Below are 27538 nucleotides of genomic sequence, written 5' to 3'. Positions count from 1 at the left end.
TCAAATAGCCCTAAAAGCGGTTCATATGATGCATGGGACTCCCATGGTCATAAAGTTGGCACCTTTATGCCATGGAGTCCCTCAATGATTTTGGATCCGAAGTCTTGACCCCAAACTTGCTTGCATCCATGAATGGTTCCAAAAATGGTTCCTTAAAGCCCTAAACTACTCCATGAAGGGGTCTAATAGAGGAATCAAAAAGGTATAGACTTTATACCTCAAATGAGCTGGAAATGCAGCAACACAAACTCTGGATCTACTTGCCTCCTCTTGAATCCTCAAGCTTTCATCTTCCTTCTCAAGCTTTAATCATCAAGAACACACAACAAAGGCTCAAGAACACTCAAAATGGATTAGGGTTTCGTGAATAAGGCTTGGAGGTGATGGAGGTTGTAGTTGAGGCCAATTAAGGCATTTAAATAGGGTGCAAACCCTGAAAATTAGGGTTTCACTCTGGCAGTACTCGTCGAGTCGAGGCCTCTCGACTCATCGAGCAGGCTTTAATTCCACGTCCAATCCTTCGTTCCTACTCGACGAGTCCGGAGCCTCCGGCTCATCGAGTCCCTTTGCAAAAATGAAAGTTTTTAATTTAAAATACATACCATGAACTGGGCGTTACAGTGCGTCTTCAAATTAAAAAACAAAATTTATTGTCATACAACTTTTTTTTCAAATGACACAACGTTATATTTTCGTTTGAAGCCCAAAATAATTTAGCAAAATGGGTTCATTTTCAAGTTATAAATTATCATCTTCCAAACCAAATTAGATTTCATTGTTAGGGGTTTACCTAATGTAGAAAGAGAGACATAAAGTCAATAAGACAAGACTTTTCCCATTAAATCATTTATATTTTTATAAACTTTTCCTTGTTTTGTTTTTTTTCTCGAGTGTGTTGTCATTTTCTCAAATATTCTTTATGCATCCCTTATTAAGACAACAATTAATGGGAAAAAGAAGTAGAACTTTAGTTTATTTAGTAGATTTTAATTAAAAGTTATGTCTCTCATTGACTTTATGGGTCAAAAGTATAATTTTTGAAAGTTTGATGACCTGTTGACCGGGTAAAAGGTTAAACTGAATACAATTATCAGTTTTTGGGATTTAATTGAATAAAAAAAATATACAGACTAAATCGATTATGAGGAAAATATTTAAGGAATTTTTTGCAGTTTTCCCTTATTTTTATATATTAAAATAAAACATATTTGGGTAATTAGGGATATAGGGTATTGCTAAATGAGCTTCTTAACGAGCTCAAACCGAGTTTAAGCTTATTTAGGCATGTTCGACAAAAAAAACAAGTCTGGCCCGATCCCAATTCGAGCTTGTATAATTCTCTACAAGCTCGAATCTCGTATAATTTAAACGAGCCCGAACCGAGTCTGATCAGACACGGGTTCGACTCTTCTCGTTTGCACCTCTAATTATAGATAGTCCTATTTTCAAGGGGTTAAAAAGATCTACTATTTTAGTTTTCGTTTTAGAAATAGATAATTTTGTTTCTATTTTATGAAAAGTATAAATGTGTGTGTTTAGTTTGGCAAATCAAATACCAAATGGGTAGAAGCTTAGAATAAATAAATAAATAAATGTTGTCCACTCATCATTTCATTGGCATCAAATCTTTTAATTATAGTTTCTTTTATTTTAATAGAATTAATTTAAATCATTCATAATATCAATTATCTAAATTTTATGAACCCATAATATTATTTATTATTGTTTTTAGTTATTTATTTTTATATTATTATTATTTTTTACATTTTGCTGAAACGTATTTTTAATACAAAAGAATGATGTTGAAAACCCTAACCACCTCTATTGAACCCAGCCTCCAAGGGTACCCGATGAGAGGGTGTCTTTTGACTCACTCAATGACTGAGAATCATGGGGGTATCGTGGATAATTGTTTATATATACTTTAGTATTTTTTTTACGTTTTGTTCATTTACATTTTATAATGTTTTTAATGTCTTGTTCGCACACATAAATAAAGATAAAATATAGATAAATATCAATCATTCAATAAAATTATTTAGTGTTGTTTTTTATGTTTTCCTCATTTACATCATTTAATTATATGTTCATGTTCCTTCGTTTATTCAGTTTAAAGAAAGAAATTATGCTTGTTTCTTAAAACGAATTTTATCTGAAATATAATGATTAATATAAAAACTAATTGCGACTATAACTACGGTTTTTCAAATACATATTGTTATTTACCAAACAAATCAAAGTAATTTACGGTAACCAACTTTTCAAAATTTCGTACTATGTTAATATAAGAAAAATTATAAATAAAATTGAGATATTATAAAAATTAAAATACAAATAACTTAAAAGTAAATAATATTACATTTAAAACAAAGAAAAAATGACCAAAAAATAACTTTAAAATCAAGGACAAAATAATAATAAAAAATGAAATGTATAAAAATAAAAAATAATAATAGTTGTAATAATAAATAATATTAAAATCATTTAATAAATAAAAATTAAACTATAGATATTAAGTAATTAAAATGAAAATAAAATCCTTTATATTTTAAGATGTTATTATACGTATCTTTTACTCATAAATAGTCAAAATCATTTGAGACAAGTATATTATTTGACTCATAAAAATAGATACACAAAGAAATTTAGAGGTACATAGGGGTGCAAACGAGTTGGGCCGAGCCCGAGCCTGGTCAGGCTCAGCTCGAGCTTGTTTAAGTTATACGAGGCTCGAGCTCGGCTCGATTCGAGCTTCTTGTATTAAACTCGGCTCGAGCTCGTAAATAATTATACAAGCTCGACTCGGGCTCGGACTCGGCTCGTTTTTTGTCTAACGTGCCTAAATAAGCTTAAGCTTAGCTCGAGCTCGTTAAGAAGCTCGTTTACTAATACCCGAAATCCCTAATCCCCAAATATGTTTTTATTTTAATATATAAAAATAATAATAAATTATTTTATATAAAGGCTCGTTTAGGCTCGCGAGCCTAATCGAGCTTAGTGACATAGGCTCGAGCTCGAGCTCGTTTAATAAATGAGCTTAATATTAAGCTCGAGCTTGGCTCGGACTCGTTTAAAATCAGTTTCGATTCGAGCTTTTAACGATCCGATCTCAAGTATATTTATCCTCCTATTACATTCTTATACCTATTTAGGGGCGTTTGGGATTGCTTATTAAAAAATAATGTGTTTTTTTTATAAAAATGTTTATTTATTTATTTGGTATCGAAACTAAGTTTTAAAAAGGTATTTGGATTACTTTATACAATATCAAAACGAGATAATCTTATAAATTATTTTTAGTATTTGACAATTTCTGTTTATACATGTAAAATGATAAAAATGGGTATCCTTTCATGTTATTGATTTATTTGTTTAATATATGACAATTTTTTCCCATAACAATAACATTAAAAAAATATTGTATAACTCTTTAAATATTGTATAACTCTTAGTAGTAATTTATATAATATATATTATTATAAAATAATATATCAGTGACAAATTCAAATAATGTAACTTTAATAACATACTTGAAGATTTTGTTTTAACTTTTTTATTAAAAAATTAAAAAATACATGTCAACATTCTCTATAAACATGATGGTTTTGACTTTTGATGATTAGCTTTAAACATGATAATGTTGGATTAGCCATATCAGTTTGTCTTTACACTTCATAACTTCCTTTTTGTTAAAATATGAGATAATGGAACATAGTGAATCGATAACATCGTAAAGAAAAAAGATGTAGCTATATATCTATTTTAAAAGTAAAATAAGGCTAAAATCGTAATTCTTAACAACGGCGGAGCCAGAATAAAATATCATGGGTTAGCATACATAAATTTTAGAGGTAATACATCGGAAAAAGTACAATACACCGAAAAAAAAATCTAACTAAACCTAAAAATTTGAGAGGTAACATGGTCTATATGAGGCTTCTTAGACCTTAGTAGATCTACCAAGGATCTTTAATAAGGAGTTTCAAATAAGTAATGAGTGATTAACTTATCAAAAATTCATTATTTAATTAAATAATTGCTTATATTTTTTTGAATAAATTACAAGAATCATAGGGTCATGCCATTAATGCATCCGCAACGGCAAGATGGACCACAAAAACTGCTATGAGGTTTGTTGGCGCCGCAAGCAACGCTTAATGAAAGAGAACTTTGTTCAAACAACACAATGCCATCGATTCGGTATGCAACACACAAACCCACTTATGTTCAAGACAAAATTGTCGTGTAACCCAACTGAAGAGATAAGAACGCGCAAAAGTTGTTGCACAAGCAGACATCCAACTGGCCATTACAAACTAAATACTACTCATGCACATTTAGGGTAGACATCCCCGAAGATCATCCAACTAACACTCACCCACTTCTAGCCCAGTGGTATTAGATGTCGTCATCCAACTAACACTTATCCACTCCTTGAGGTCGAAGGTTCAAGTCTCGTGTAAGACATAAGTGGTATTAGAAGTAGTTTAGAAGTATGTTAGATTTATCGTTCAACAAAATTATTGTTATTTATAATTTTAAAAAGGAAATGGGCCTCACTCCCACCTACCCTCTACCTCACCTCACCCCACCATAATACCCCATCGCCATAAGCTTTACATTGGAAACTTGCCATACGCGATTACTTCTACAAAATTGTCACAAATATTCAGAGAAGCTGGCGATATAATTTATGTGGAGATAATGTGTGTGTCTACTAGAACTTTTGTATGATTTTGGGGATTTTCAGTTTCTCGTAGCCTTAATTTCCATTGGATCAAATTGTTTATGATAGAGTTACAAACATGAGTAGGGGATTCTCATTTGTTATAATGGCAAGTGTACAAGAAGCTAAACAAGCCATTAGAATGTATAACGTATCTGTAAGCGCTCTCTTCCATTCTTACAAATGTGTTTGAATCCATTTTCATCTCCAAAAATTGGTTGAATTCAGGAACATGATTACGACTACTAATTTTGATAATAATTTATAACAAATCAGGGGAAACAATGAAGATAAACTTCCTCACAAGATCTATGCATGTAACCTTAGATGGATCATAACTTTTGAGAGACTCAAAGATACTTTTGATGAACAAACTAGTTTTTTGAGCGCAATGTGATCTACGAGTAAAAATCAGAGGAATCTTGAGGTTTTAGATTTGTCACTTTTTGTTCTTCCAAGGCTGCAAAATCTGCACTTAACACCATGACGGGTAAAAGATTAAAAATTATCATTATTAGCTCCTAATTAAGTGGAAAAGGTCACATTTATAACATCCCGAGTTCAGGAATATAAGTTCGGGGTCTTATGTGAAAATAAAGGAGTTGACTCGGCGACTAGGTATCTTGACTCGTCGAGTCAGAACGGGTTTTTGGCCACGTGTTAAGTGACCAACTCGCCGAGTCGGCGGCGTGACTCGACGAGTTGGTGCTTGAAAGAGAAAAGCCTAAAATTTAGGGTTTGCACCCTATTTAAAGGATCTTATGTTCTCACCTTAGCCTCTTTGTTACCCCTTGAGAGTCAGTGAACCCTAAAATCGTGTGTGAGCCATTGGTGAGAATTTTTGAGCTTTGGAAGGTGATTCTAGTGAAGGAAACTTGTAGATCAAGAAGCTAGCATCAAGGAATTCGTGTAGATCCAGAATCTACTTCATCTTGGGCACATTTTGGAGGTAACAAGTTGTTGCCTTGAGCTCTTTCCATCTAGATCTATTCTTGGGTGATGATTTGGGGGCTATTAAGCATGTTTGGGATCCATTTCGGGTTTTGGGACTAGATATGGGGTTGCAACTTCAGATCTAGATTTATCTTGGTCCATTGAGGCATAAAGTATCATCTTTTTGCTTATCTGTAAGCATTCTTGTCTTGAACCTTCTCTCTAACTTGTATTGAGCCAAAATCACTTTGCATGCACGTAAAGTTGGAAAGTTTACGTGTAAAACTAGCCCTAGGAGTCCAGATCTATGAGTTGGAAGCAGTGGGATGGACTGAAATCGTCTGAATAAGGATGACTTAAGTGAACTCGGCGAGTCTGTTCTTGGACTCGACGAGTCGGGTCGCAAACCCTAACCCATCTGGTTATGATAAGCATCAGTGAGTTGAGTGGTGACTCAGTCAGTTGGACAGGCTAGGACTCGGGGATTGATGAACTCGACGAATCATGGGGTGACTCGGCGAGTTGAGTGGTGATATGAGGATGTTCTGAGTATAGGAACTCGACGAGTCAATGGGCTGACTCGGCGAGTAGGGTCAATCAGGAAGGCTGACTTTGACCAGGACTTTGACTTTGACTAAGAGTTGACCAGTTTGACTTCCAAGGGTATTCTGGTAATTTGGGCACTTATAGATATGGTTTCATCAAGTGCTAGGTGGTGGAGTTCGTGGCCGTGAGTAGAGGACTTGATCTTACCTCTTCAATTCAGCATTTCAAGGTGAGTTATCCTCACGGTACCCAAGGGTCTAAGGCACCAAGGTCGGCCCTTTGCTCTGTTATTTGGAATGGTTTCTGTTATGATATGTTAGTACGGTATTCTGGTAGATAGGATGATTATATGCTAGTATGATCGGTTGGATCATTATCCTGGTAGATCAGATGTGGTTGTGTTTAGTGACCTATAGTTAGGTCTGACTGTCTGTATGATGGTAGGAGATTACTTGTTATATGTGCACATGCTTGTTATGGTAGTTGAGGGTATTCCATCCCGAGGATGAAAGGGCCCTAGTATGTTGTCTGGAAGACTGTTATATGATTATCTGATATAGGTGCACATGTTTGATTGATTATGTGGGCAATCCAACCCGATGGTTGTGGGCCGCGAGTATTCCATCCCGAGGATGATTGGACTCATAGTGTGGGGGGAAATCCAACCCGATGGTTGTGGGTCGGGAGTATTCCATCCCAAGGATGATTGGACTCATAGTATGTGGGCATTCCAACCCAATGGTTGAGGGCTTGGGGTATTCCATCCCGACGGATGATTGAACCCATAGTAGTTGTTGTATGTGTAAAAGTGTGGGCATTCCAACCCGATGGTTGTGGGCCAAGAGTATTCCATCCCGAGGATGATTGGACTTGTAGTATGTTGGCATTCCAACCCGATGGTTGAGGGTCAGGGGTATTCTGTCACACCCCCAAACCAAGGATGGCGGAAACGTCCGGGGGTGGAGGACTTCATGTAGAGTATCACAACAACGAGTATAATAGTGCTCAAAGTAAATACAACCATCATAAATATCATTGAAAAAAGTTACACCAAAGTATATGTTTACATGATTCGAATCAATTACATTATGATACAAAATGAACTGTTTGACGATTTATCGTCTCATCCTCAAAATGCACTTGATTTCCTGATTCACTGAATTCCTGAGAATACAAGTAGTTTTTAAAAAGTGTCAACACAAAGGTTGGTGAGTTCATAAGAGATTTTGTTAGAGAAGTAAACCGTTTTCCTTGTAAAAGCGATAGAGTATGTATCCAGAAAATCCAATATTTTCTTTATTATGTATATGTAGTCCTAAATCCCAAGACCGAGAGATAACAAGTATTTTCCATGCTTAAAGTTATAAAAGTGGTTTCAAATTGGCGTAAAACCCTTTGTGATTTGAGAAAACTCCCGTAATGAATGGTGTGTAGTCTTAAATACCAAGACTGAAAATACACAACAATATTTGTAATTATTGATATAAAAAGTGATTTTAAATCGACATAAAACCCCTTTTGTTTTATAAAAATCCCATTAACTTTATGTATTGTTAGCTCCCTATGTGAGTCGCTATAACCATACTATGACTAGAGGTAACCTGCACAACGTCTTTTAGACGCCCTGATCCTATGACTCTTGTCACCCGCAGACCTGCCGGTCCGGTTGTAGCTAGCAGCAAGGTGTGGGATGTCAACCCCAATATAGATCTATACACAATTATCACGCTCTCCCTACAAGAGATTTTGGTTATAACTTACAGGAATTTGGATCCCGTACTCGGACGTACGGGGAGAGAAAGTCTCACAATCTGAGTTAACAAGTTTACGTGTAGTGTGCGTAAGTGTAGAACCTTTTTGTATGGATGTACCCTTTTTGTACGAGTGTGTTATGTGAAGAATCATAAACTATACCTATTATAGTTTATCCAAAACGTTTGTAATGTATAAGAACGCTTTTATAAAAATGCATTAGTGTTATGAATCCATAAACTATGCTTATTATAGCTTAATATACGTGTTCTAAATGAATGACTAAGTTTCAGTTTATGATGATAAACTAACAAAGAAACACATTCAACATTTAGAACTTATTGTTATACACTTTGATCAACATAATACAAAGTGTTATGAAATTTATATGTTGTTAACTAAATTTAACCTTTCTGTGCTGTTTTAGAAAAGTCATAGAAAAATCATATGAAGTCGAAAACTAAATCCGTAAATTCTGAGAGTTCCCAAAATGTGTCTAGTTTACTCATAATTTTTATCATGATTTTTAATGACCTCCAACGTTGGTGAAATAGTCCATAATCACAGACTGGTCCGGATTGGTGTTTGAAATGATAGGCAGTTTTGTAAAAATCACCATAATTTGTAGAAAAATCGTATGGAGATGTGCAAGTAGTCATTTTAAAGCTAAGAACTATAACTACTTACACCTAAAATAGTTTTTCAAACAAAAATGTTTAAGTTGTCCAAAACAGTCCGTGAATGGAGTCCAACTTTTCTGATGAAAGCTGTTAGAAAATTTTAGTTATGTTCTTGGTGTTTTAACTTGTATTCCCCCCCCCCCCCTCCTAAAAACTTGATAAAACATGAAAATGTAGTGGTATGAGCTCACCTTGAGTAGTTTCAGTAGATGAGTGTTGAAGAAGAGAAGTGTCCAACTCAAGAACACTTGAAGAATCACTTGAAGATTCGAAGATCTAACAAGAATGTGATGATGTTTGTGTAAGCAATCTATGATTTTGAGTAGGAGGATGTGTAATAATCATAAGAAAGATGATGATACTTACTAAATGAAGGAGAAAAGTCTTGGAGTATGCCTTGAAGTTCTCGAATTTGAGAGAAAAAGGTGAGAGAGTTTGGAGTGTGATTCTTGGTGGAAAAATGAGAGAATGAATGAAGTGTGAGGAAAGAGGGTGGATGTTCCAGCTCTAAGAACGTGGGAAATGGATGAAAATAATGAGAAAGGACTATGAAGTGACTAGGGATGGGCTGATGGTGAATAGTGACATGGAGTGGGTATGGGAGTGGTTGCTTGTGTCATAGAATAAAGGAAAGTCAACACTCCACCTCTTGTACTTCACCCACTCTTCTTGGATAAGGTTTTATCCTTAAAAACGTGATTAAATAATAATTAAGGGGTCTTATATGTTAAAATAAAGTTTTGGGTGAAAATCATGCGTTAAAATAATTAAAGACGGGCCTAAAACACAAAACTAGTCGAAAACCGGAAAGAAATGGACTTCCAGCGAGGCCTCTCGGTCCTAGGCCGAGGTTCGGTCCTCCTAATGCTAGGTGCGAAGCGAAGGAAGCGAAAGCAGCAAGAAGCAAAGGCATGCTCGGTCTGAAGGCGTCAGAAGCGAATGAGACCGAAGTGAACAGTAACTTCGGGTTCGGGTGTGTGCGAGGTTCGGTCGCGAGAGGACCCTTCGGGTTCGGTTCTTTGAGCGAGGTTCGGGCCCGTGAGCACCCCTTCGGGTTCGGTCCTCTTGGTTTCGGTCCGTAAGAGGACTTTCGGGTCCTAAGAGGCTTCGGCCCTATTAAGAGGGTTTCGGGTCCTTAAGCCCTTTTTGTCCGTTCTTGCCCCGTTTTAAGCCGTTTTCGACCCGGTCAAGGGTCGGAATGACCCGAATGACTTTAGAAAGTTGCGGGAACTTTTGAGAGAGATTTCACATTCTTGGAGAGATTTCTCATACAAAGAGAGATTTGGGAGAGATTTCACATACTTGGAGAGATTTCTCATACAAAGAGAGATTTGGGAGAGATTTCACATACTTGGAGAGATTTCTCATACAAAGAGAGATTAGGGAGAGATTTCACATACTTGGAGAGATTTGGGAGAGATTTCACATACTTGGAGAGATTTGGGAGAGATTTCACATACTTGGAGAGATTTGGGAGAGATTTGACATACTTAGAGAGATTTGGGAGAGATTTGACATTCTTGGAGAGATTTCTCATACAAAGAGATATTTGGGAGAGATTTCACATACTTAGAGAGATTTGGGAGAGATTTCAAAATAGAGAGAGATAGAGTGAAAACGATTGAGAGAGGTTTCATTTGTGACCTTTTTGAGTGTCCGGCTTCGCAATGCAAGGTCCGTAAACCCTGTTAAGCCTTGTTTAAGGATCTTACACACTCCCGATGAGTATGCAACATTGTTTTATCGGTTTGGCTCGCCACTTACCATAGTTTTAGGTTAAGGAGATCTAGATGTACGCACTTTTCGATTTATGATCTCTCATTAGAATAGCGAGTTGTTTAGAAATTACATAACGTAAACTCTAGTACCCACGGGCAAAATGAGTCGAATGGTTTGACTTGTTGATTTTGACTTGACCGGAATTGACGGTTGTCACATATTCCAACCCGTGGGTTGACTGGACCTATAGTATGTTGTTCATTTTTGTATGTGTATGGGTATCTTGGGGGTAACTCACTAAGCCTTCGAGCTTACATTTATCGATTATTGTTTCAGGTACATCAGGAGATCGTGGCAAGGCAAATGCGTGATCGTACCGCTCCTCACTTTTTATGACTCTGTTTCTGGGATACTCTGATAATAAACTATTTGGAAACCTTTTTGTAATAACTAATGGAACTTGGGTTGTTTTTGAAAGTTTAAATTGGTTGAAGTTTTTGGGTGTTACAACATTCAACAAGAACAAGGAGTTCTGAGATTAATGTTGAATGGAATGAGGTTCTTTCAAGTATTAGCTCCTAATTAGATGGAAAAATTTTAGTTAGACACTTATAAATCTTTGTTAGAAGGAAAAGGGGAAGAATGGGAGTTATGTGATGGTGTGGTCGTAGGGGAGGACACGCAAGAGGCCTAATCTGCAAATTTTCTATTAGATATAGACTATTTTCGTAATTTTTTTGAACACAAAAATTGTTTATGCAAAAAACTACATAAGAACTTTTTCTATAAATTATGGAGACACTTTTTGTAATTAAATTTTTACACAGAAGACCAAAATGACAACATACAAAAAAGTTAGACGTATGGATTGTTTTTGTAAAAAACCTTTAAATGGACGTTTTCTATAATTACGAAATTGTAAGGACTAAATCTGCTAATATTCAAAATCCTTGTGCCAAAAAGCTGAAATGCAAAAATACTTAGTGACTCAATTTGGCAATATTCAAAAGCTTTGTCCTAAAGTCTGAAAGACGAATGTGCTTAGGGATTAAATCTTGCTAATATCTAAAACCTTGAGCCCATGCGTCATATGGGTTAGAAATAATTTTAATGTTTTCTGAAGAAAAAAAAAATTGGCCACAAATCGACAGTTTACAAAAACATGTAAGAGCGATGACAAACTTTAAGAGTGTACAGTAAGGTTCACTACTCATTGGCCAAGGAAGGACCGAATTTGTAATAACGCGAAAAAAGTATTGAAATAGAATGAAAAGGCAGGGACCTAATTGACAACTGGATATACTTCTGGGTGGAGATTGCACAATTGGATATACTTCTGGATGGAGATTGCATGGATAAAAGTTGAAGGGACCAAAAGTATGAGGCATAGAATGGTCTTTAATATATGTATATAATTAGAAAAAAACAAATAATAAAAATCCCAAATATAACTTTTTTTTAGCAACACTCAAATTTAATTTGTCAAAATCGTCACATGCTAAAAAGTAAAAAGATCCGACCTTTTGAGCTTTGGACATTACACAACATACAAAAGTTGAGTTAATTTTGTTTGAATTAGATTGGTTATCGATGCCAGATGATGGCATTGTAGTGTCTTATCACAATTATTGCCAATCTAAAATCTAAATTCTAATATTTCTCAGTTCTCTCACAAAAGGCGAAATGCTCCCCACTACCCACTTGATTCAGTCATAGCAACAGCAGCAGCAGCATGTCTGCCTCTGACCTCCTCTAATTAATTGCAACTTTTGTTCTCATACAAATACAATGCATTACACAAAGGTCTGAACCCAATAAGAACCCATAAATAAACAAAACGGGTTCAACTACACACTTTTCACCCAAAATAATATCTAGTTTCGTCCTCCAACTAGGTTTTCAAATTTTACATTTTTCACCCACTAAAGTAATAAAATACAACTCCAATCCACCCATCCATTTTGTTTTACAACAATCGTGAATTTTGGATCAAAGGATCAAAATACATCTTTTCAAGACCTTTCCAACTACAGTTTTATCCCAAATCCCAAACATGTTGCCCTAAAACCAACTTCCTGAACTACACATTTTTGAGTTTTGATGATAACATCAATAGCTACTTTCCTAATTCCTACACAACATAGTCGCCTTGTTTAACAAATTGGTCCCCATCCACTCCATTTTCATTTTCATCTCATTGACTGAGGGAACGATGAGGGAACGAAATTGTTCCCTCAGTCAAGTCAACTCACCTGGGCCCATATTTTGTGTCCCAGGTGAATCATTATCAGTATTATTTGCACCTTCACGCCCCTGATTTCCATCCCATACCATGTCCACAAAATCATCACAAGTCTCTCCATTTGTTATAGCAAGTATAGGCTCAGGCTCACTGCAACCCTCGACCATTGTGGGCCCGGTTTCCCTCAGGGAACGCTTCGCCAGCTCACCAGCAATTAAGGTTGAACTCGAACATATTCTTGTAACATCGTATCTGCTAATGTCAAAATTTGTTACAGCACTTGTCCCCCTGAATTTAATGGCTGCTATATCATAAGCTTCGGCTGCTTCCTCTTGTGTACCTTATAAGTTTATAAAATATAAAAATTCGGTTAATAATATTTTTTTTGTTATAATTATAAAGTGAAACAATAAAAAAGCAAGTGATATTTAGTAATGTGTATGTATATACATGTGGAAGTGTATGTATATGACTGTATGTAGTACAATGAATGAACTTACTGAAAGTACCAAGGTACAAGTCCTTATTGCCTGCAACCCTTCCAATTCTAGCTTGCCACCTTCCATGTTGATGGTGTCTGCAAATATTTTAACCAATTTATTATCACCACAACACATTTTGACAGCATTCATTTTGGTTTTTAATATTTTTTCAATATTTGACCATCTGCTTTGACTTGTAATAAATGAAAATGTTCAAAGTAGAAACATGGAATGGACCCCACAAATAAAGTATGAATAATAAACCGTAAAAACTATTATACCATTTTTATCCCATTTGCCATGTTTTCCGAATTTCATATTTCATAAATCATAATAATTATTTTACTAAATATGATTATAAATATTTAAAAGTATTAGTAAATAATTTGACCAAAGTAACAAAAAATTGAGCATGTTTCACCTAAAAGGATTGAAATTGGTCACGTGATGTGACTAGTCACATGTTTGTGGCACAAAAAGTAACTGCAAAAAATCATATAATGCTTCTTTTGTCATCAAGAAAAAGTTTCAATCCAATATTTCCCATGCTTTGCCCTACAAAGCCAAAACGGTCCATTCTGAAGCAACCGTGCTTTAATGACTTGTACATTGTGCATCTTTGTTGCTCCGGATTTGCCCGTTTGTTTTAAGTCGAAAAATTGACCCAATAATCGGTTTCCTTTAAAGTGACTTTTACCTTGTGACTCCTCTATACATAGATGCTCCTCTTGAAAACCCACTGCTTTTCCTGTATCCATTTTTACATTAACATGTCAATAATTCTCAATGCATACAATTTCCACGCCAACGAAAATCAGTTCTAAAAGTAGTATTTTGATGTCGGGTTTTTTTTGTTCTTGGTTGCGTTTGTAACACATGACATGACTGTGAACAAAATAAGCTTTCCAGGTTATTTTTGTTTCATTGACTTTAGTCAAAGACACAAAGCTCTGAGTCCAATTACTTTATAAGAAAATGCTACGTGAATATGTTTGAATTTTGATATGCTGAATCACCTTCGTAAGTTGGCCACAAATTCTTGTCTGCTCATGTCCTTCATCATCTCCAGATCTTCCTCATAGGTTGCTAGCTAATAAATTACCCTCACATAACCGATTATTTTGTGAGTAATTCGAATTTATACCAAAAAAGACGTTAATATATGATTTTCTTTTTTTTTTTAAAGAAAAACTCACAGGGAAATTGATGTGGGTGGTAGTACCCCAATACTTGAGAGCAGCCAAATCATAAGCTCTTGCTGCTTTCTCTTCTTTATCATATCCCCCTGAAGATCACGTAATTAGCAACAAAACAATCTTTTGTCGCAAATAAACCATCATACACCCAAATATATAACAATTTGGAAGAATGAAGTAGCAGCCGGAAGTAATGTCTCCGGTGACATGTTGGGGACGAAAGTCGACTTACCAAGATAAACTGATGTCGATGAAGGTGACGATCGCCGGAGAAAGCATTCCCAGAATATCACATGAAACGGAAGGAATGATCAGACGTGGTTCGTTATATATGTATGGTGGATGGAGGAATGAACGTAGGTTTACCTTGGCGACCTTTTCTGGTCTGACCTTCTTTCCGACAACTATTATCCCATAAATGAGCTTCGTATCTTCCCGTCCACCGGTGCCTCGTCACGCCACGATACCGGGAAGTTCGTTGGCCGAAGCTGTCGATTGATTTCCGAGGGGCTGCATCTCCTTTAGTTGATGATTTCGTCTGTAACACCCCTCGCTTCCGGTTATCAGTCGCTGATGAGTTCGGTGGCATGGGGATGATGGCGTTTGGTGGTGTTACCGCTAGTGACAAACACTCCTGATAATCGTTGTTCACAGGTTGATCATCACAATCGGGTGATAATGGTGGTGGTTGTGGCGGCGGCGGCGGTGGAATTGAAGGTTGACGTAACCACGATTTGAACTCCGATATCGGAGTAATTGCACCGTCGTATGGAACAACGGTCGTTGGGATCAAGTCATTTTGCTGTGGGTTTTGGTTTGTGGTGTAAAAAGGGTAGCCGTAGTAGAACAAACATGGCGGTGACGATGGCGGATGCGGTGCAGGTGGCGGTGGGTTTGAGAAATAGCAATCACCGGTGTCTCTAGACTCAACAATATCACCATCCGTATGATGGTATTCGTGATAGGTAGAGTTTGGAGATATATTAACGTTAATACCGCCACCGCCAACGCCTTCGTCTTCTTTTGCAGGAATGGGATAACAACCACCGCCCAAAAAATCTTCTAACTTAGGACCACCGTCGCCGCCGCCGCCGCCATCTTCGCCATTTTCAAATCTCCATCCTACTAACGAAACTAAATTGTAAAACAGTACTCAATAGCTAAAAATCAAACCAGGGCTAGGAAAATAAACAACAGATACCTTGAGTAGGAGAAGAATGGAAAGGATCGATAGTCATAACCGCCATGGAAGAAGAATCACACTGCTCCGAGTAACACCGATCACCACCGTAGTCGCCGCCGCCGCCATCTTCCTGATGCTGGAATTTAAGATGAGGGGAAAGGGAAAAGCCCAACCAATCGCTCATGGTAGATGGAAACAAGTGAAAATTTTGGTTGCAGAATCTAATTTGTGAATCATTTGGAGGGTATTTTCTTTTCTATTTCTTTTTCTCCTCGATTCTCGTTCCATCCTCTTTCAATTCTTTCGTCTGTCTGACACACACCGTCAATTATTTTTATTTTTTTCGAACAGATTTCAAATTAAATCTTTTTTTCATTTTTTTTTTCTTCATGATAGAACTTGCTTCTACGTTGATTTAGGGGTATAGACTTGAAACGGTAAGGTACCGTATCTTTTATGGAGTACTTGATTATTTGCTCACTTAATTATTTGGTCATTTAATTATATTATAATGGGAATAATAATTAAAAAAAATTATTATGTTCAAAAAATATTAATAGATACATGGGGGCATTGCCCGAAGAAATGGAAACTGATGATATGCATTTGCTACGGAACGTTGTGGTAACGAACGAATATTCAAGAAGCTGTGTATTTCACCAACTAAGGTTGTGGATAACATTCAATCCATGGTCTACCTATAGATAAAACACAGGAGTGCTAACGTTGCAATCAAATGGGCTAATTGGAACATATTTCCGTTTGGTAATCGGCGATCAAGACATAGAGTAGTAAACAATGGCGTATTTATGTTTCTTTTGGTGTTTGGATGTAATCTTGGACATTCTATTTCCTTCTCATTTCCCTTCTTGTATGCATTACTTTTTAGCCTTCTAGCATCTTGCTCATTGGGTTTTTAATATATTTATCGGTTTAAAAAAAAAAAAAAAAACATAAAAATGGTATGTTTATGATTTTTTTAAGATTTTAGTTTAAACTATGATTTTTTTTATTAGTGTTTCTTTTCATTTAGTTTGGTTGTGAAATTGGTCATGTTAAACTTAAAAGGAATTAATCTCTCATTTTAATTTGTTTTTTTTTTATTTTCTTAAAAAAATTCTTTTAATTAAATATGAATGCTAAAAAAAGATAAAAAGGGATCTCTCTCTCTCTCTCACACACACACATAAAACAAACCTGCATTTATTTTGAAGAACATCCACCACAAAAAATTTCACTTTAAAGCCCCGGTTAATGAAGCCTCACAATCACCAATCACCGCCTTCCTCTTTGTACTATCGCCGAAAAAACAACCACGAGAAGCACCACGATGGATCATCGGAAAACCCATCTCGATATTTTTCTTCATCTAGGTTTCCCTCGTTGATATGGTGTGATACCATGTTTTTTGGTATTCGTCTTTCTTGTAAATAACTAATAACAAATAATAATATTAATAATAGTGGTAGTAGTAGTAGCAGCAGCAGTAGCAATAATAATAATAATAAGAGTAAATTACACGAATGGTCCCTATGGTTTGGGGTAATTTGCGTGTTTAGTCCCTAACTTATTTTTTTAACTCGGAAAGTCTCTACTGTTTGTTTTTGTTACGGGCTTGGTCCCCACTGTTTGTTTTTGTTATGCACTTGGTCCCTGTCTTACCTAAAATGACTATTATTTAAATAGGAAAAAATTATGGGATAAATAAGATAAGGTGATGAGGATGGGGTTGATGGTGTATTTATTTAAATAAATTAAAAAATCAAGGGCAAAATAGTCTTTTTAGGTAAGAGATGGACCAATAGCGTAACAAAAACAAACAGTAGGTATCTTCCGAGTTAACAAAATAAGTTAGGGACCAAACACGTATATTATCCTAAACCATATGGACCATTTAATAATAATAATAATAATAATAATAATAATAATAATAATAAAGTGATTTAATCACTTAAGTTGCATAAGTATATGAATTTGGGGTTGAATTTGGTAACTTAATAACCTTTGATGCAAAGATATTTGTTTTAGTACTATTTAAGTCATTATGGCGAACGTGGGGGCCATTATGCATGTATGGATCTAACAGGGGTTTCCCCTCATATGAGTTTTCTTTGTGGGGCAAGCTGTTTTAAAAGTTGCATCATGCAAAGTGGCAAAACATGAGAAAGCATGCATGGACAATCAACACACATTTATACCTTTTGCATTTGATACTTTCGGTTTCCTTGTGCCAAATGTTGCAGAGTTCCTCAATAGAGTCCAACGGGTCATGCATAATAATGTTATGACCCCAAGATCCATAAATATTGTTTTTAAAGGAATTATCTTTGTCATCCAAAAATGGATTGTGTTACAACTTGTTGTTCGTTTACTCGCTACATCTATATAAAACTTTTATCTTTATGAATGTTTGTAATATTAATAAGAATACTTCTTGATCAGACATTATGCAACTTTCAAAATTGTAGACTCTTGTGATCGGGACTTCTCTATGAGCAACCCATAATCCCAATTTCATGTGACTTTTATTAGATTTTATACTCCTTAAGCCGTAACGTGACCTAATGGAGAGTGTGTGTGTGTGTGTGTGTGTGTGTAATGTGTGGAGGTCGAGAGAAAGAAAAAAGGGGAACAAATGAGATTTTCTTTGTGAGGCTGTGAAGACCGAAGAATGAGAGCAAGAAGGGAGGATTAAGGTGGAAGTGGGATCGATCCATTGAAGTGTGGTTGGAGGCGTTGTCTTGCAAGGTAATGAGTCTCATCTTCTTTTCTTTCTTTATCTCTTGTTCGACCTTGATTCCACTGAATAAAACCCGTTATGGTCATGATCAATGGTTGCCATGGTTATCTACTAGTGGCCACCATGCTAGGGTGGAAATTAGTAGTGGAATTTCAGAATTTGAAGGCCGGAGTTTGTAGAGAAACCAAACCCTAGTTTATTATTTATACTACTAAGGCATTGAACTTTAGATTTCTCATTAAACAACCTACTTTGAATCATGGCTTGAAGTTGGATTTGTTCTTTTAATTCGATGACTTCTTACTAATGTTAGGTACTCATGTTGCATATTATAAGTCTTATTGGGTAGGTCTTAATGGGTTAAGAAACTAATTAACCCTAAATAACCAAAGCTGGAATTATTGGGAAATTGACCAATCTGTCAATGTTGTAAAAATCATAAAAAAATCATGGGTCATCATTTTCAATCGGGACCAGTGCCCAAAGTTGCATATTTGAGTCTTCTCTATTTCTATAGTTTTTCTCGAAAGATGGAAATGATACATTTTTCAAAATATATGGTTTAAGGAGGGCAAAACAGGTCCCTAGCAGACCGTAATTTTGAAGTAAAAATATGAAATTTAACCCATATGTCCATTTGCATATTTAGGGTATCAAAGTAGCCATATCTTATATCTAATCTCTAAATATTATTAAAAGAGAAACCTTATGACATCATCTAAAACAATCTGGACCGTTGATTGTGTTTTCTTTATAGGTTTTACACCCTTAGATCAATTTGCTTACGTCACCTTGATCAAACAAGAAGTCAATTCATTATATTAGGAAATTAAATGTAGGAATTGAATGAAAATGATACTTGAATTCTTTCCAAACTTACAACTACACAATTGGTTCCTTATTAATGTAAACCTTAAATTTAGGCTCTATTTCCATTCAAAATTGCTTTCCAAATACATTATATGTTGAAATCTCAGAAACTATTGATTTCAAATTTCAAAAGTTTCGGATATTTTTATGAACCAATACACTTTCACGCATTATATCTTCTATTTTAAGTTTAAATGAGATTTCAATTGATTACCTACTAATTTTCATCATATTGACTTGTATATATATCTCAAACCTTTTTAATAATCGATTTACACAAACATTATGTCATAATTCTCACGTAGAAAACAAATGCAAAAAAAACTTCAACCTTCCCATCAGTCTGATTAGTCGAATAAATGTATGTATTTCTTCCTTAAATCATTTTAATCTGTAAGTTTGATATTTTTTTCGAAATTATATGTTTTTACTCATTCGTATGGTTCTTTGTTGAATACTTATAATTTGGATGTATAATGTTGTTTTTGAATTTTTTTTTTGATGTTGTGTTCGGTTCTTGGTTCCATCTTTTTAATCGATAACTATGATCCTATTTTCGAAAACAATAATCTCAATGTTAAAATTGGATGTTATATATAATGAAATTATGATGTTACATGTGTGTATACCTTTGTAAAAAATCAATAAACAAGACAAGAGATGACATGACATAATATAATAGACGGGTTGTACAAAAGACATGAACGCCATCATTAGAAAGTTTTTTTATGTCTCCGGTAGTAACAGAATAAGCATAAGAAATATACCTTCTCAACAATTGATGTGAGCTTTAAAGTTAAATATAAGCATGTTGTGAAAGATGAAAATAGGCTCCCGTATTCTTTTTTCAAAAAGAATCGGTACCATACATGGGCAGGTAAGAATGCACGGTATAATAGAAGTGTGCACTCAACTAGAGTCAGCATTTGACCCTGAAATAACAAAAACACCCCTCAGAACCTTCTGAAAAAAAAATCAAGTATACTCAACGACCAAAAATGTAATCTACTCTAAATAAAAAGAAAAAAAAAAGAAAAACATAAATTTTGTTGTTATGCTATATGTTTTTTAGTTTTGGTTCAAAGGCAAAATGGTGATTTAAAAAAAAACTAATAGTTAGGCTATTAACTTAGGCAATCATAAAAGTTTTATGAAACAGTGAAACAAGGTCCAAAAACTACAACCTGATTCTTTTAGGGACCAAAACCAAAAACATCAACTAAACACATGGACCAAATATGTAAATCACTAAAAATAAATGAAAAAAAAATTTGTTTATACTGACCCCCCACCCCCCACCCCCCCCCCCCCCCATTTTGACGTCATGGTGGTAGATCGAGCTTCATCACTTTTGCCCCTAATTTGCTCTTTGCTTTATAGTAAGGAATGTTTTTTATTACACTGGATCATTTATTGCACGTTCAGGATCCATTGATATAAACCCTGTTGTATTTCAAATTCAATAACAAAATTATAATTAATTAACTTTTCATTGAAGTTAATAAATTATAAATTTATCTCACTTCCTGCTCATCCAAGTTTTCTCATTGCTATAGCATCACGAAGTTGATCATATCGCATATTTTTCTAAATAAGAAACACTAATATCAACAAAAGAAGCTATTTTATTTCGTAATAAAGTTGAATTACAAAATAAGTAAATAAATAAATAAGAAATAGAAGAACCTTGTATTACCACCATATTTTATGTTTGACCTCATCACCATATTTAAATCCTCCCATAATTTGAGGCATTGTGATTAACCAAAATGCAACAATGCTTGGATCTTTCATGCTATCAATAATATGCTGAAACACAAAAGTAGATGTTTTGAAGTGAGATAATTGTTACAAGAGGAAAAGGGGTAGAATCATAATTGACATTTACCTCATAAGGGTTTTTTGTTTTTTTCATTATGTTGTAAGTTTTGCATGGAGGCTCGATAATTTGCAAAGTAAATAAAACTAAAGGGGTGTTTCTTTTTTCCTTCATTAAACTCTATACTGAATGACTATATGGATAAAGTGTTCTATACATAAAGATTGTAGATAAAGATGGAAAATAAAACACAATGGATTACGAGAAATCACAAAAAATAAGAACCAAACCTAGAAACCAACATCGAAGAAAAACCCTACTTTCTTTACTTGAAAAAAAAATTAACATACCTGCACATACTCAAAACCATAGAAAGAATTTCACAAAAAAAATATTATTTCATAAAAAAAAAGGAGCTTGAAAAAAAAAAGATGGTGGTAAACCGAAGAAGGCATATCAAAATCAACAAAAAAACGAAGATATAAACATAAATGATGGACTTGATAAATGATTTTTGTCATATTATCCCTAAAATAAAAAAGAAGCCATCAATGAATCTTAATATTGTCGATGATAGTAACAATAACTCAGATTAAAATAGTTTGAAAGCTTTTATAAAGTTTAGTATTTCTATTGGATTTTGGAAAATTAGAATAGATGTAAAAGAGTATGGTGTTTTGATTTTTATAATCAAAGTAACACTTCTCTTTGTTGCATGCTTATACAAAATGATTAAGCATGGGAGCTAGGTGCATGGAAGGCAAAAAGGTGAAGATCTGATGGGTAAAGAATGCAGGTTAAAGGCTTTCATGGACTCTTCCTTTCCTCACTTCTTTTGAGTGAAACATGCTCCTTTTCTCTCATTTTTCTCACTTTAAAGTGTTAGAGTTTACTTGAATATGCTCTCTTGAAGTTCATACTCTGATTATGAACTTTAAGGTTAAGAGTTTAAGAGTTTTATAAGACGAGCATCTTAAATCATGTTGGGTTATTGTTGGTGTCTCAAAATTTTAACCTTCACCATCAACTTCCAAGCCTCCCGTATAGGATTCAAAGTCTACAAAGGTTGTTAAACTCTTCTTCTTCTTTGGTGCTTGTTTTCTTTCCAAGCTTTCCAAGAAGATCTATGGTAGTTATAAACTAGTTTTATATTTATTCTAATTTTAAAGTCTCCCATTGTGAAAATCTCAAGTTTTTGAAACTAATTTTGAATAAAAACACAACAATTGGTATCAAGAGCACCTTGCAAGTTTGGTTGGATTTTATGATTTTTTTGGAAATCTTAGTTTTGGGAAAATATGGATAACTTGTTTTTGTAAGAAAATGAGTTCATACATATTTTCTATGACAACTTTATAATTGCTATTTTATGTGACAAAAGTTTCATGCATCTTTTGTCATTTAAAGTTGTCTTAGAAAAACAAAGGTTGTTTAATGTGTATGTTGATATGTATGATGTGTATAAATTAGTCAATGATCATTGTGTTGTTGTGTTTGTTGTTTTTGTTATAAAAATAGTTGTAATAATTTATTTATTCATATGGTATGTAATAAATTAGTTTTCTTGGTTTATTTTTGTAAGTAATAGATTAGTTTTCAGAAAAAAAAAATTATACAAAAATATAACAAGAAATGAAGTTGGAGCCATTTTTTTAAGAAAAAAAGGCAAATTTCAAAGTTAATAGCATGTTATGAAGTTAGTGACAATTTCTGAATAGTGTCATGAAAGTTTTTTTCTTAAATATTGTTGGACTTTTAGCGACAGTTGATCAAATATTACCTTTAAAGAAGTTTTTTCCAGTCTTTTGCAGACAATTGACATTTTCTCAAGTTTGAGCTTCTACGACAACATTACAAGAATATTTGTGGGCCCTTTAAATGTCTCTTTAGGAATGGACTTGGTATCTTTTGTGTTGGCTCACAAAATTGTCATTAGTTGGTTATGTTTATGCACATATATTTTTATGCATGTTTGTATTGTTTATTTTATGCAATTTATGTGTTATTGATAAATTTGTTTTTCACATGATAAAATAACTTTGAACAAAATAAACTACACATGGAGTTTGGTTTTTAAAAATTATAATTTGAACATAAGTTGTAACAAGTTATTGTCTTAAAATAAAAACCAATTTTATAAAAAACGTTAATAACTGCAAATTTTGAAATACTCAATTATAAGTTTTAAAATTGTGATTTTTGTAACTTATGCAAACTTAAAATATATACTTAATAAAAGGAAGTTTTATTAAAGATATAATAGGTTCAAATGCGCTCAAGCTCAAAGTTAATACCGGTTATTAAAACTGAATCGTGTTAAATTATATAAAAACTAGGTTTTTATATAGAACCTTTAAAAGTGATTTTCTTTTGAAAATTGATACCATGACTTATTATATGTCTGTAATAAACATGATATCATATGTTTTTAAAACTAGAATTATAAAACATATAAAAGACCCTTTACAAACCTCAAATATATGCAATCCATTTTGAAGAGAACTCATATATCTTTTGTATGAACTAGTGGGATAAAGGATACCTAGTCGCTTAGTGTTATCTTTTGATGGTCGTGGTGTATTTGCGATTTCTATAACCAAGTTATAGGTCAATTACACAAGTTTATCAAATTGGATGATTTGATCGGAAATCTTTTGTGATAAAGGATACCTAAGCAAAAGAGCTTCGAGACATATATGGGATCAAACATGTCTAATTAAATTTGTTATTAGAGATCCCATGAATCTAGGAATTATATAGTAAGATATAACTGATAGTCGATATCTAACAAGGTTGCATTCAAATGGATGAGATAAAAGATACCTAACCATTAAGAGTAAATTACACGAATGGTCCTTATGGTTTGGGGTAATTTGCATGTTTGGTCTCTAACTTATTTTTTTAACTCGGAAGGTCCCTACTGTTTGTTTTTGTTGCACGATTGGTCCCTGTCTTACCTTAAAAGACTATTTTTCGCTTGATTTTTTAATTTATTTAAATAAACACACCCTTAACCCTACTTCCACCTCACATTACCTTACATCACCTACCCTACTTTATTTAAATAAATTAAAAAAATCAATGGCAAAATAGACTTTTTAGGTAAGACAAAGACCAAGCGCGCAATAAAAACAAACTGTAGGGACCTTCCGAGTTAAAAAAATAAGTTATGGATCAAACGTGCAAATTACCCCAAACCATAGGGACCATTCGTGTAATTTACTCAACAATTTATTTGTTTGCAACTTGGATCCTAAACTTTGATAATTAATGTTTTTGGAAACTAAAAGGGTATTAATAATTATTGAAGAGATTAAAATTTGAAAATATTAAATGAATTTTGTTAAGATTTTGTAGACAAATAATACATTCACATTACCATGATTTGTCATTTTTCTTTAATGCCTTAATGAAACAATAACATTCAATAAATACAACTTCAAAGAATGAGTTCATGTTTTGAGAGTGTAACATTCCGTTAAAAATACATAAATAAAATAAAATAAGTAAATAAATAAACAATAATAAATAAATAAATAAGCCCCAAAACCCCGAGATATACTTTATATTTTATTTTATTTTATCCCTAAGGCATATTAATTGGCAAGGTGTACACCTTGGGGTGTTAGAAGTTATATTTTATAGTTTAGGGGATCATAATTGTAACATGCGGACTTGAAATGAAAAGAATATTGTAGAGCAGGGGTTGTAGTGTAAATATTGGACCTCATCTGAACTAATTTGTGGAGTCAGGGGTCAAACTTGTAATAATGAATCAGAGTTTCATTTGGAACACGGGACTTGAACCCGACTCCTTTCCCCCTCTTATTCCCTCATTTAAAACCTAACCTTCTCAAACCTTAAACCTAATCACTATTGCAGCCACCACCTTATACCTCCCAACCTCCATTGTTAAGGTCGGAAACCACCAAGCCGCTGCAACCTCTGCCGACGCCACATCAGTCGGAGACCAGAGAAGAGAGTCGTATCTGTGGCTGCTGTTTCTATCTGCACCATCGTCGCCTGTTCATTCATATGAGTCCTCATCCGACTCGTGGTAGTTATCACTGTTGGGTTGCGTCGCCACCAAGCTTCGTCGTTGTTGGCCACTGTCGGGATGAAATAAAAACGTTGGTGTCCTTCGTTGTTACTGCTCTCGGTGAAGGATCGCCTATCCTCTCCTCCCCGATTCTGTTACGATGTGTCCGATCCGTTGAAGGCAACCGACGTTCGCTGCCATCCCCCATGCGACTCCTCTATCTTATCGGCTGCTCCGGTCATCGTTTACCACCCCAAAAGGTTTTCATGTCAGTGTTTCACGTGAGTACGTGTGTGCTGCTCCTGCTTCAAGTTCATGTGGCGTGTGTGTGTGCTTTTTGGGGTGGACCGAAAATGTTTAGAACCACCATGGCAGCCAACCATGGTGGTTGTCGCCGTGTGTTGCCCTTCTGCCACCACCAGCCACCGTGTGAGGTGGATGTGTGTGATGTAGTGTGTGTATTGGATTGTTGGAATTATTATTCAAACCGTCGTCGTCTGCGGGTGGCTGCCGCCGACCACCACTGCCCACGGTGGTAGTGGGTGGTTCCCAATTTATTAATTATATATTTATTTAATATTTAATTAGATAATCATTCAACTTTTGGAGTTGGAAACCCTAATTAGGGTTTAGAGAACCTTAATATCAAGAAACCCTAATTTTGGAGTTTGTCGGGACCCGCATTAAAACTATTAATTAAACCTAAAATAATACTTAATAATTCTCCACAATTAACTCGATTCAATATTGGACTTAATGGATCAAGTCCTTAATGGGTTTAGTGAGGAACACTAACCCTAGTTATCATTTTATGTAAAAAAATGTAACACCCTGACTCCCAGGTATCAATTTTAAAGTTTTATATTCATTATTATATACCTACTCGACGAGTTGGCTACCCCAACTCGTCGTGTAGAGATGGATATGGTTGCGTGGTTTATGGAACCTACTCGACAAGTAGAGGTTGTGCATGAAAACCCTAATTTTTAGGGTTTGCACCCTATTTAAAGGACCTTAAGTCCTTTCCCCCAGCCACCCTTTCCACTTTTAACGTCTAGAAGCAAACCCTAATCAATCTAACCCTATTTTGAGTGTGTGTGAGGCTAAAAGTGTGTGTTTGGTGCATTTCTTGAAGAGGCTTGAAGATTTAGAGGCTTGGAACGAGAAGAAGCTTGTAGATCTAGTATCTACATCGTGTTGGCATCCAGTTGAAGGGGAAGTCTTTACCATGGCTTTCCATTTCTTATATCTCTTCATATGTTAGTATATGGGAATTTTTGGTGCAAAAAGGGGGTCATGCTCGGGTTTGAGCTTGTCATGAGAACGTGGTCTCAGATTTGGACTCCCCTAGGACCTCATGAACATAAAGTTCTCGACTTTATCTAGCCCTAGCCCTTTTCCATATCATAAACCTCTTCCCAAGGCTAGTTTAGAGTGTTTTAGCTTCTTGAGGCCTTGCATGCACATAAAGTTAGCAACTTTACGTGATAACTACACCCTAGGAGTTTAGATCTACAGTTTGGAGCCTTGGTTTCGCTTAGAAACGTCTAGATGAGAAAAGGACCGAAGGAAGTTGACGAGTTGCATGGGCAAGTCGACGAGTTGGATGAGGGTTTCCCGCTTTCTGGGTTCTTCATGAACTCGACGAGTTAGCGAGATGACTCGACGAGTTGGTTAGGGTTTTCCCGATATTCTGGATGTTGCATGGACTTGAAGAGTTACTTGGTAACTCGACAAGTTGATTAGGGTTTTCACGACTTTTTGAGTTCTGAAGGAACTCGACGAGTCTGTAAGCTGCACTCGACGAGTTGGGTCAACATGGACTATTGACTTTGACTTTGACTAAGAGTTGACCAGTTTGACTTCTAAGGGTATTTGGTAATTTGTAATTTATGGGATTGGATCAATGGTGGTTGGAGGTGTTTGATTTCGGAGCCGTGTTTCGGGAGTTTGATCTTTTCAATTCAGTTCGTCGTTGAGAGGTGAGTTGTCCTCACTATACTAACAGGGTCGAAGACACCAATGCTGGCCCTTCTTTTTGGATTGTTATCCTGGTTATTACATGATGATATGCTTAGTAACCTATTAGGTCGGTATCCTGGTATATAGGATGATGCTATGTTAGTGACCGGTTAGGTCGGTATCCTGGTATATAGGATGATGCTATGATTAGTGATATGTTAGATTGGTTTGACTGTTTGTATATGCTAGCATTTGTTATCTATGTGTTGATTGTATGATTGGGGGTGGGTTGAGGCGGACATGCTTTGTGCCATAGGCCAACATACCCAGGGCAGCCCGGATAGACTGCAGGCCATGGGGGCATATCAGTCAGGCTAAAGGCCCGGTGAACGGTCCAGACAAGCTGAAGGCTCAGCGAGGCGGACCAGACATGCTGAAGGTTCTGAGAGTGGGCCAGACAGACTGAAGGCCCAGTGAGGGCGGTCCAGTCATACTGTAGACTCTATATGCATGTTGTTTGTTATGATATGGTTATGGTTTATATGGCGTTTGTTGTAACGGCCCGGAATCTCAGGTATTGTTAAATTATGTTTTTGGGGTGAGTTAAGAGGGGACTCGGCGAGTTGGAGCCTAGACTCGCCGAGTAGGA

General features: G+C 35.2%; 1 protein-coding gene across 1 annotated transcript; it reads right to left on the bottom strand.

Moving 5' to 3' along the window:
- Positions 1–12234: 12234 nt before the first annotated feature.
- LOC145086826 (AP2-like ethylene-responsive transcription factor BBM2) lies at positions 12235–15808 on the bottom strand. The gene is made up of 8 exons (XM_079024663.1): positions 15478–15808; positions 14643–15410; positions 14509–14517; positions 14277–14365; positions 14097–14170; positions 13778–13828; positions 13099–13175; positions 12235–12938 (listed from the first exon to the last, which is right to left on the bottom strand). The coding sequence occupies exons 1-8, from the start codon at positions 15641–15643 to the stop codon at positions 12595–12597; spliced, it is 1578 nt and encodes a 525-aa protein (XP_078880789.1). The 5' UTR covers positions 15644–15808; the 3' UTR covers positions 12235–12594.
- Positions 15809–27538: the final 11730 nt, after the last annotated feature.

The sequence above is a fragment of the Lactuca serriola genome, chromosome 1, assembly GCF_051521515.1.
Source record: "Lactuca serriola cultivar US96UC23 chromosome 1, Lser_US96UC23_V15, whole genome shotgun sequence".
Lineage (NCBI taxonomy): Eukaryota > Viridiplantae > Streptophyta > Magnoliopsida > Asterales > Asteraceae > Lactuca > Lactuca serriola.
Note: the sequence above shows the minus strand (reverse complement) of the source record. Positions and strands in the feature narration are given on the sequence as shown.

Excerpts from the sequence above, each read along its gene's own strand:
- LOC145086826 (XM_079024663.1), bottom strand. The coding sequence starts at position 15,643 with ATGAGCGATTGGTTGGGCTTTTCCCTTTCCCCTCATCTTAAATTCCAG. Across the intron at positions 15,411-15,477 it reads CCATTCTTCTCCTACTCAAG|TTTCGTTAGTAGGATGGAGA; the intron begins GTATCTGTTGTT and ends TTTACAATTTAG. Across the intron at positions 14,171-14,276 it reads CCACCCACATCAATTTCCCT|CTAGCAACCTATGAGGAAGA; the intron begins GTGAGTTTTTCT and ends GTAATTTATTAG.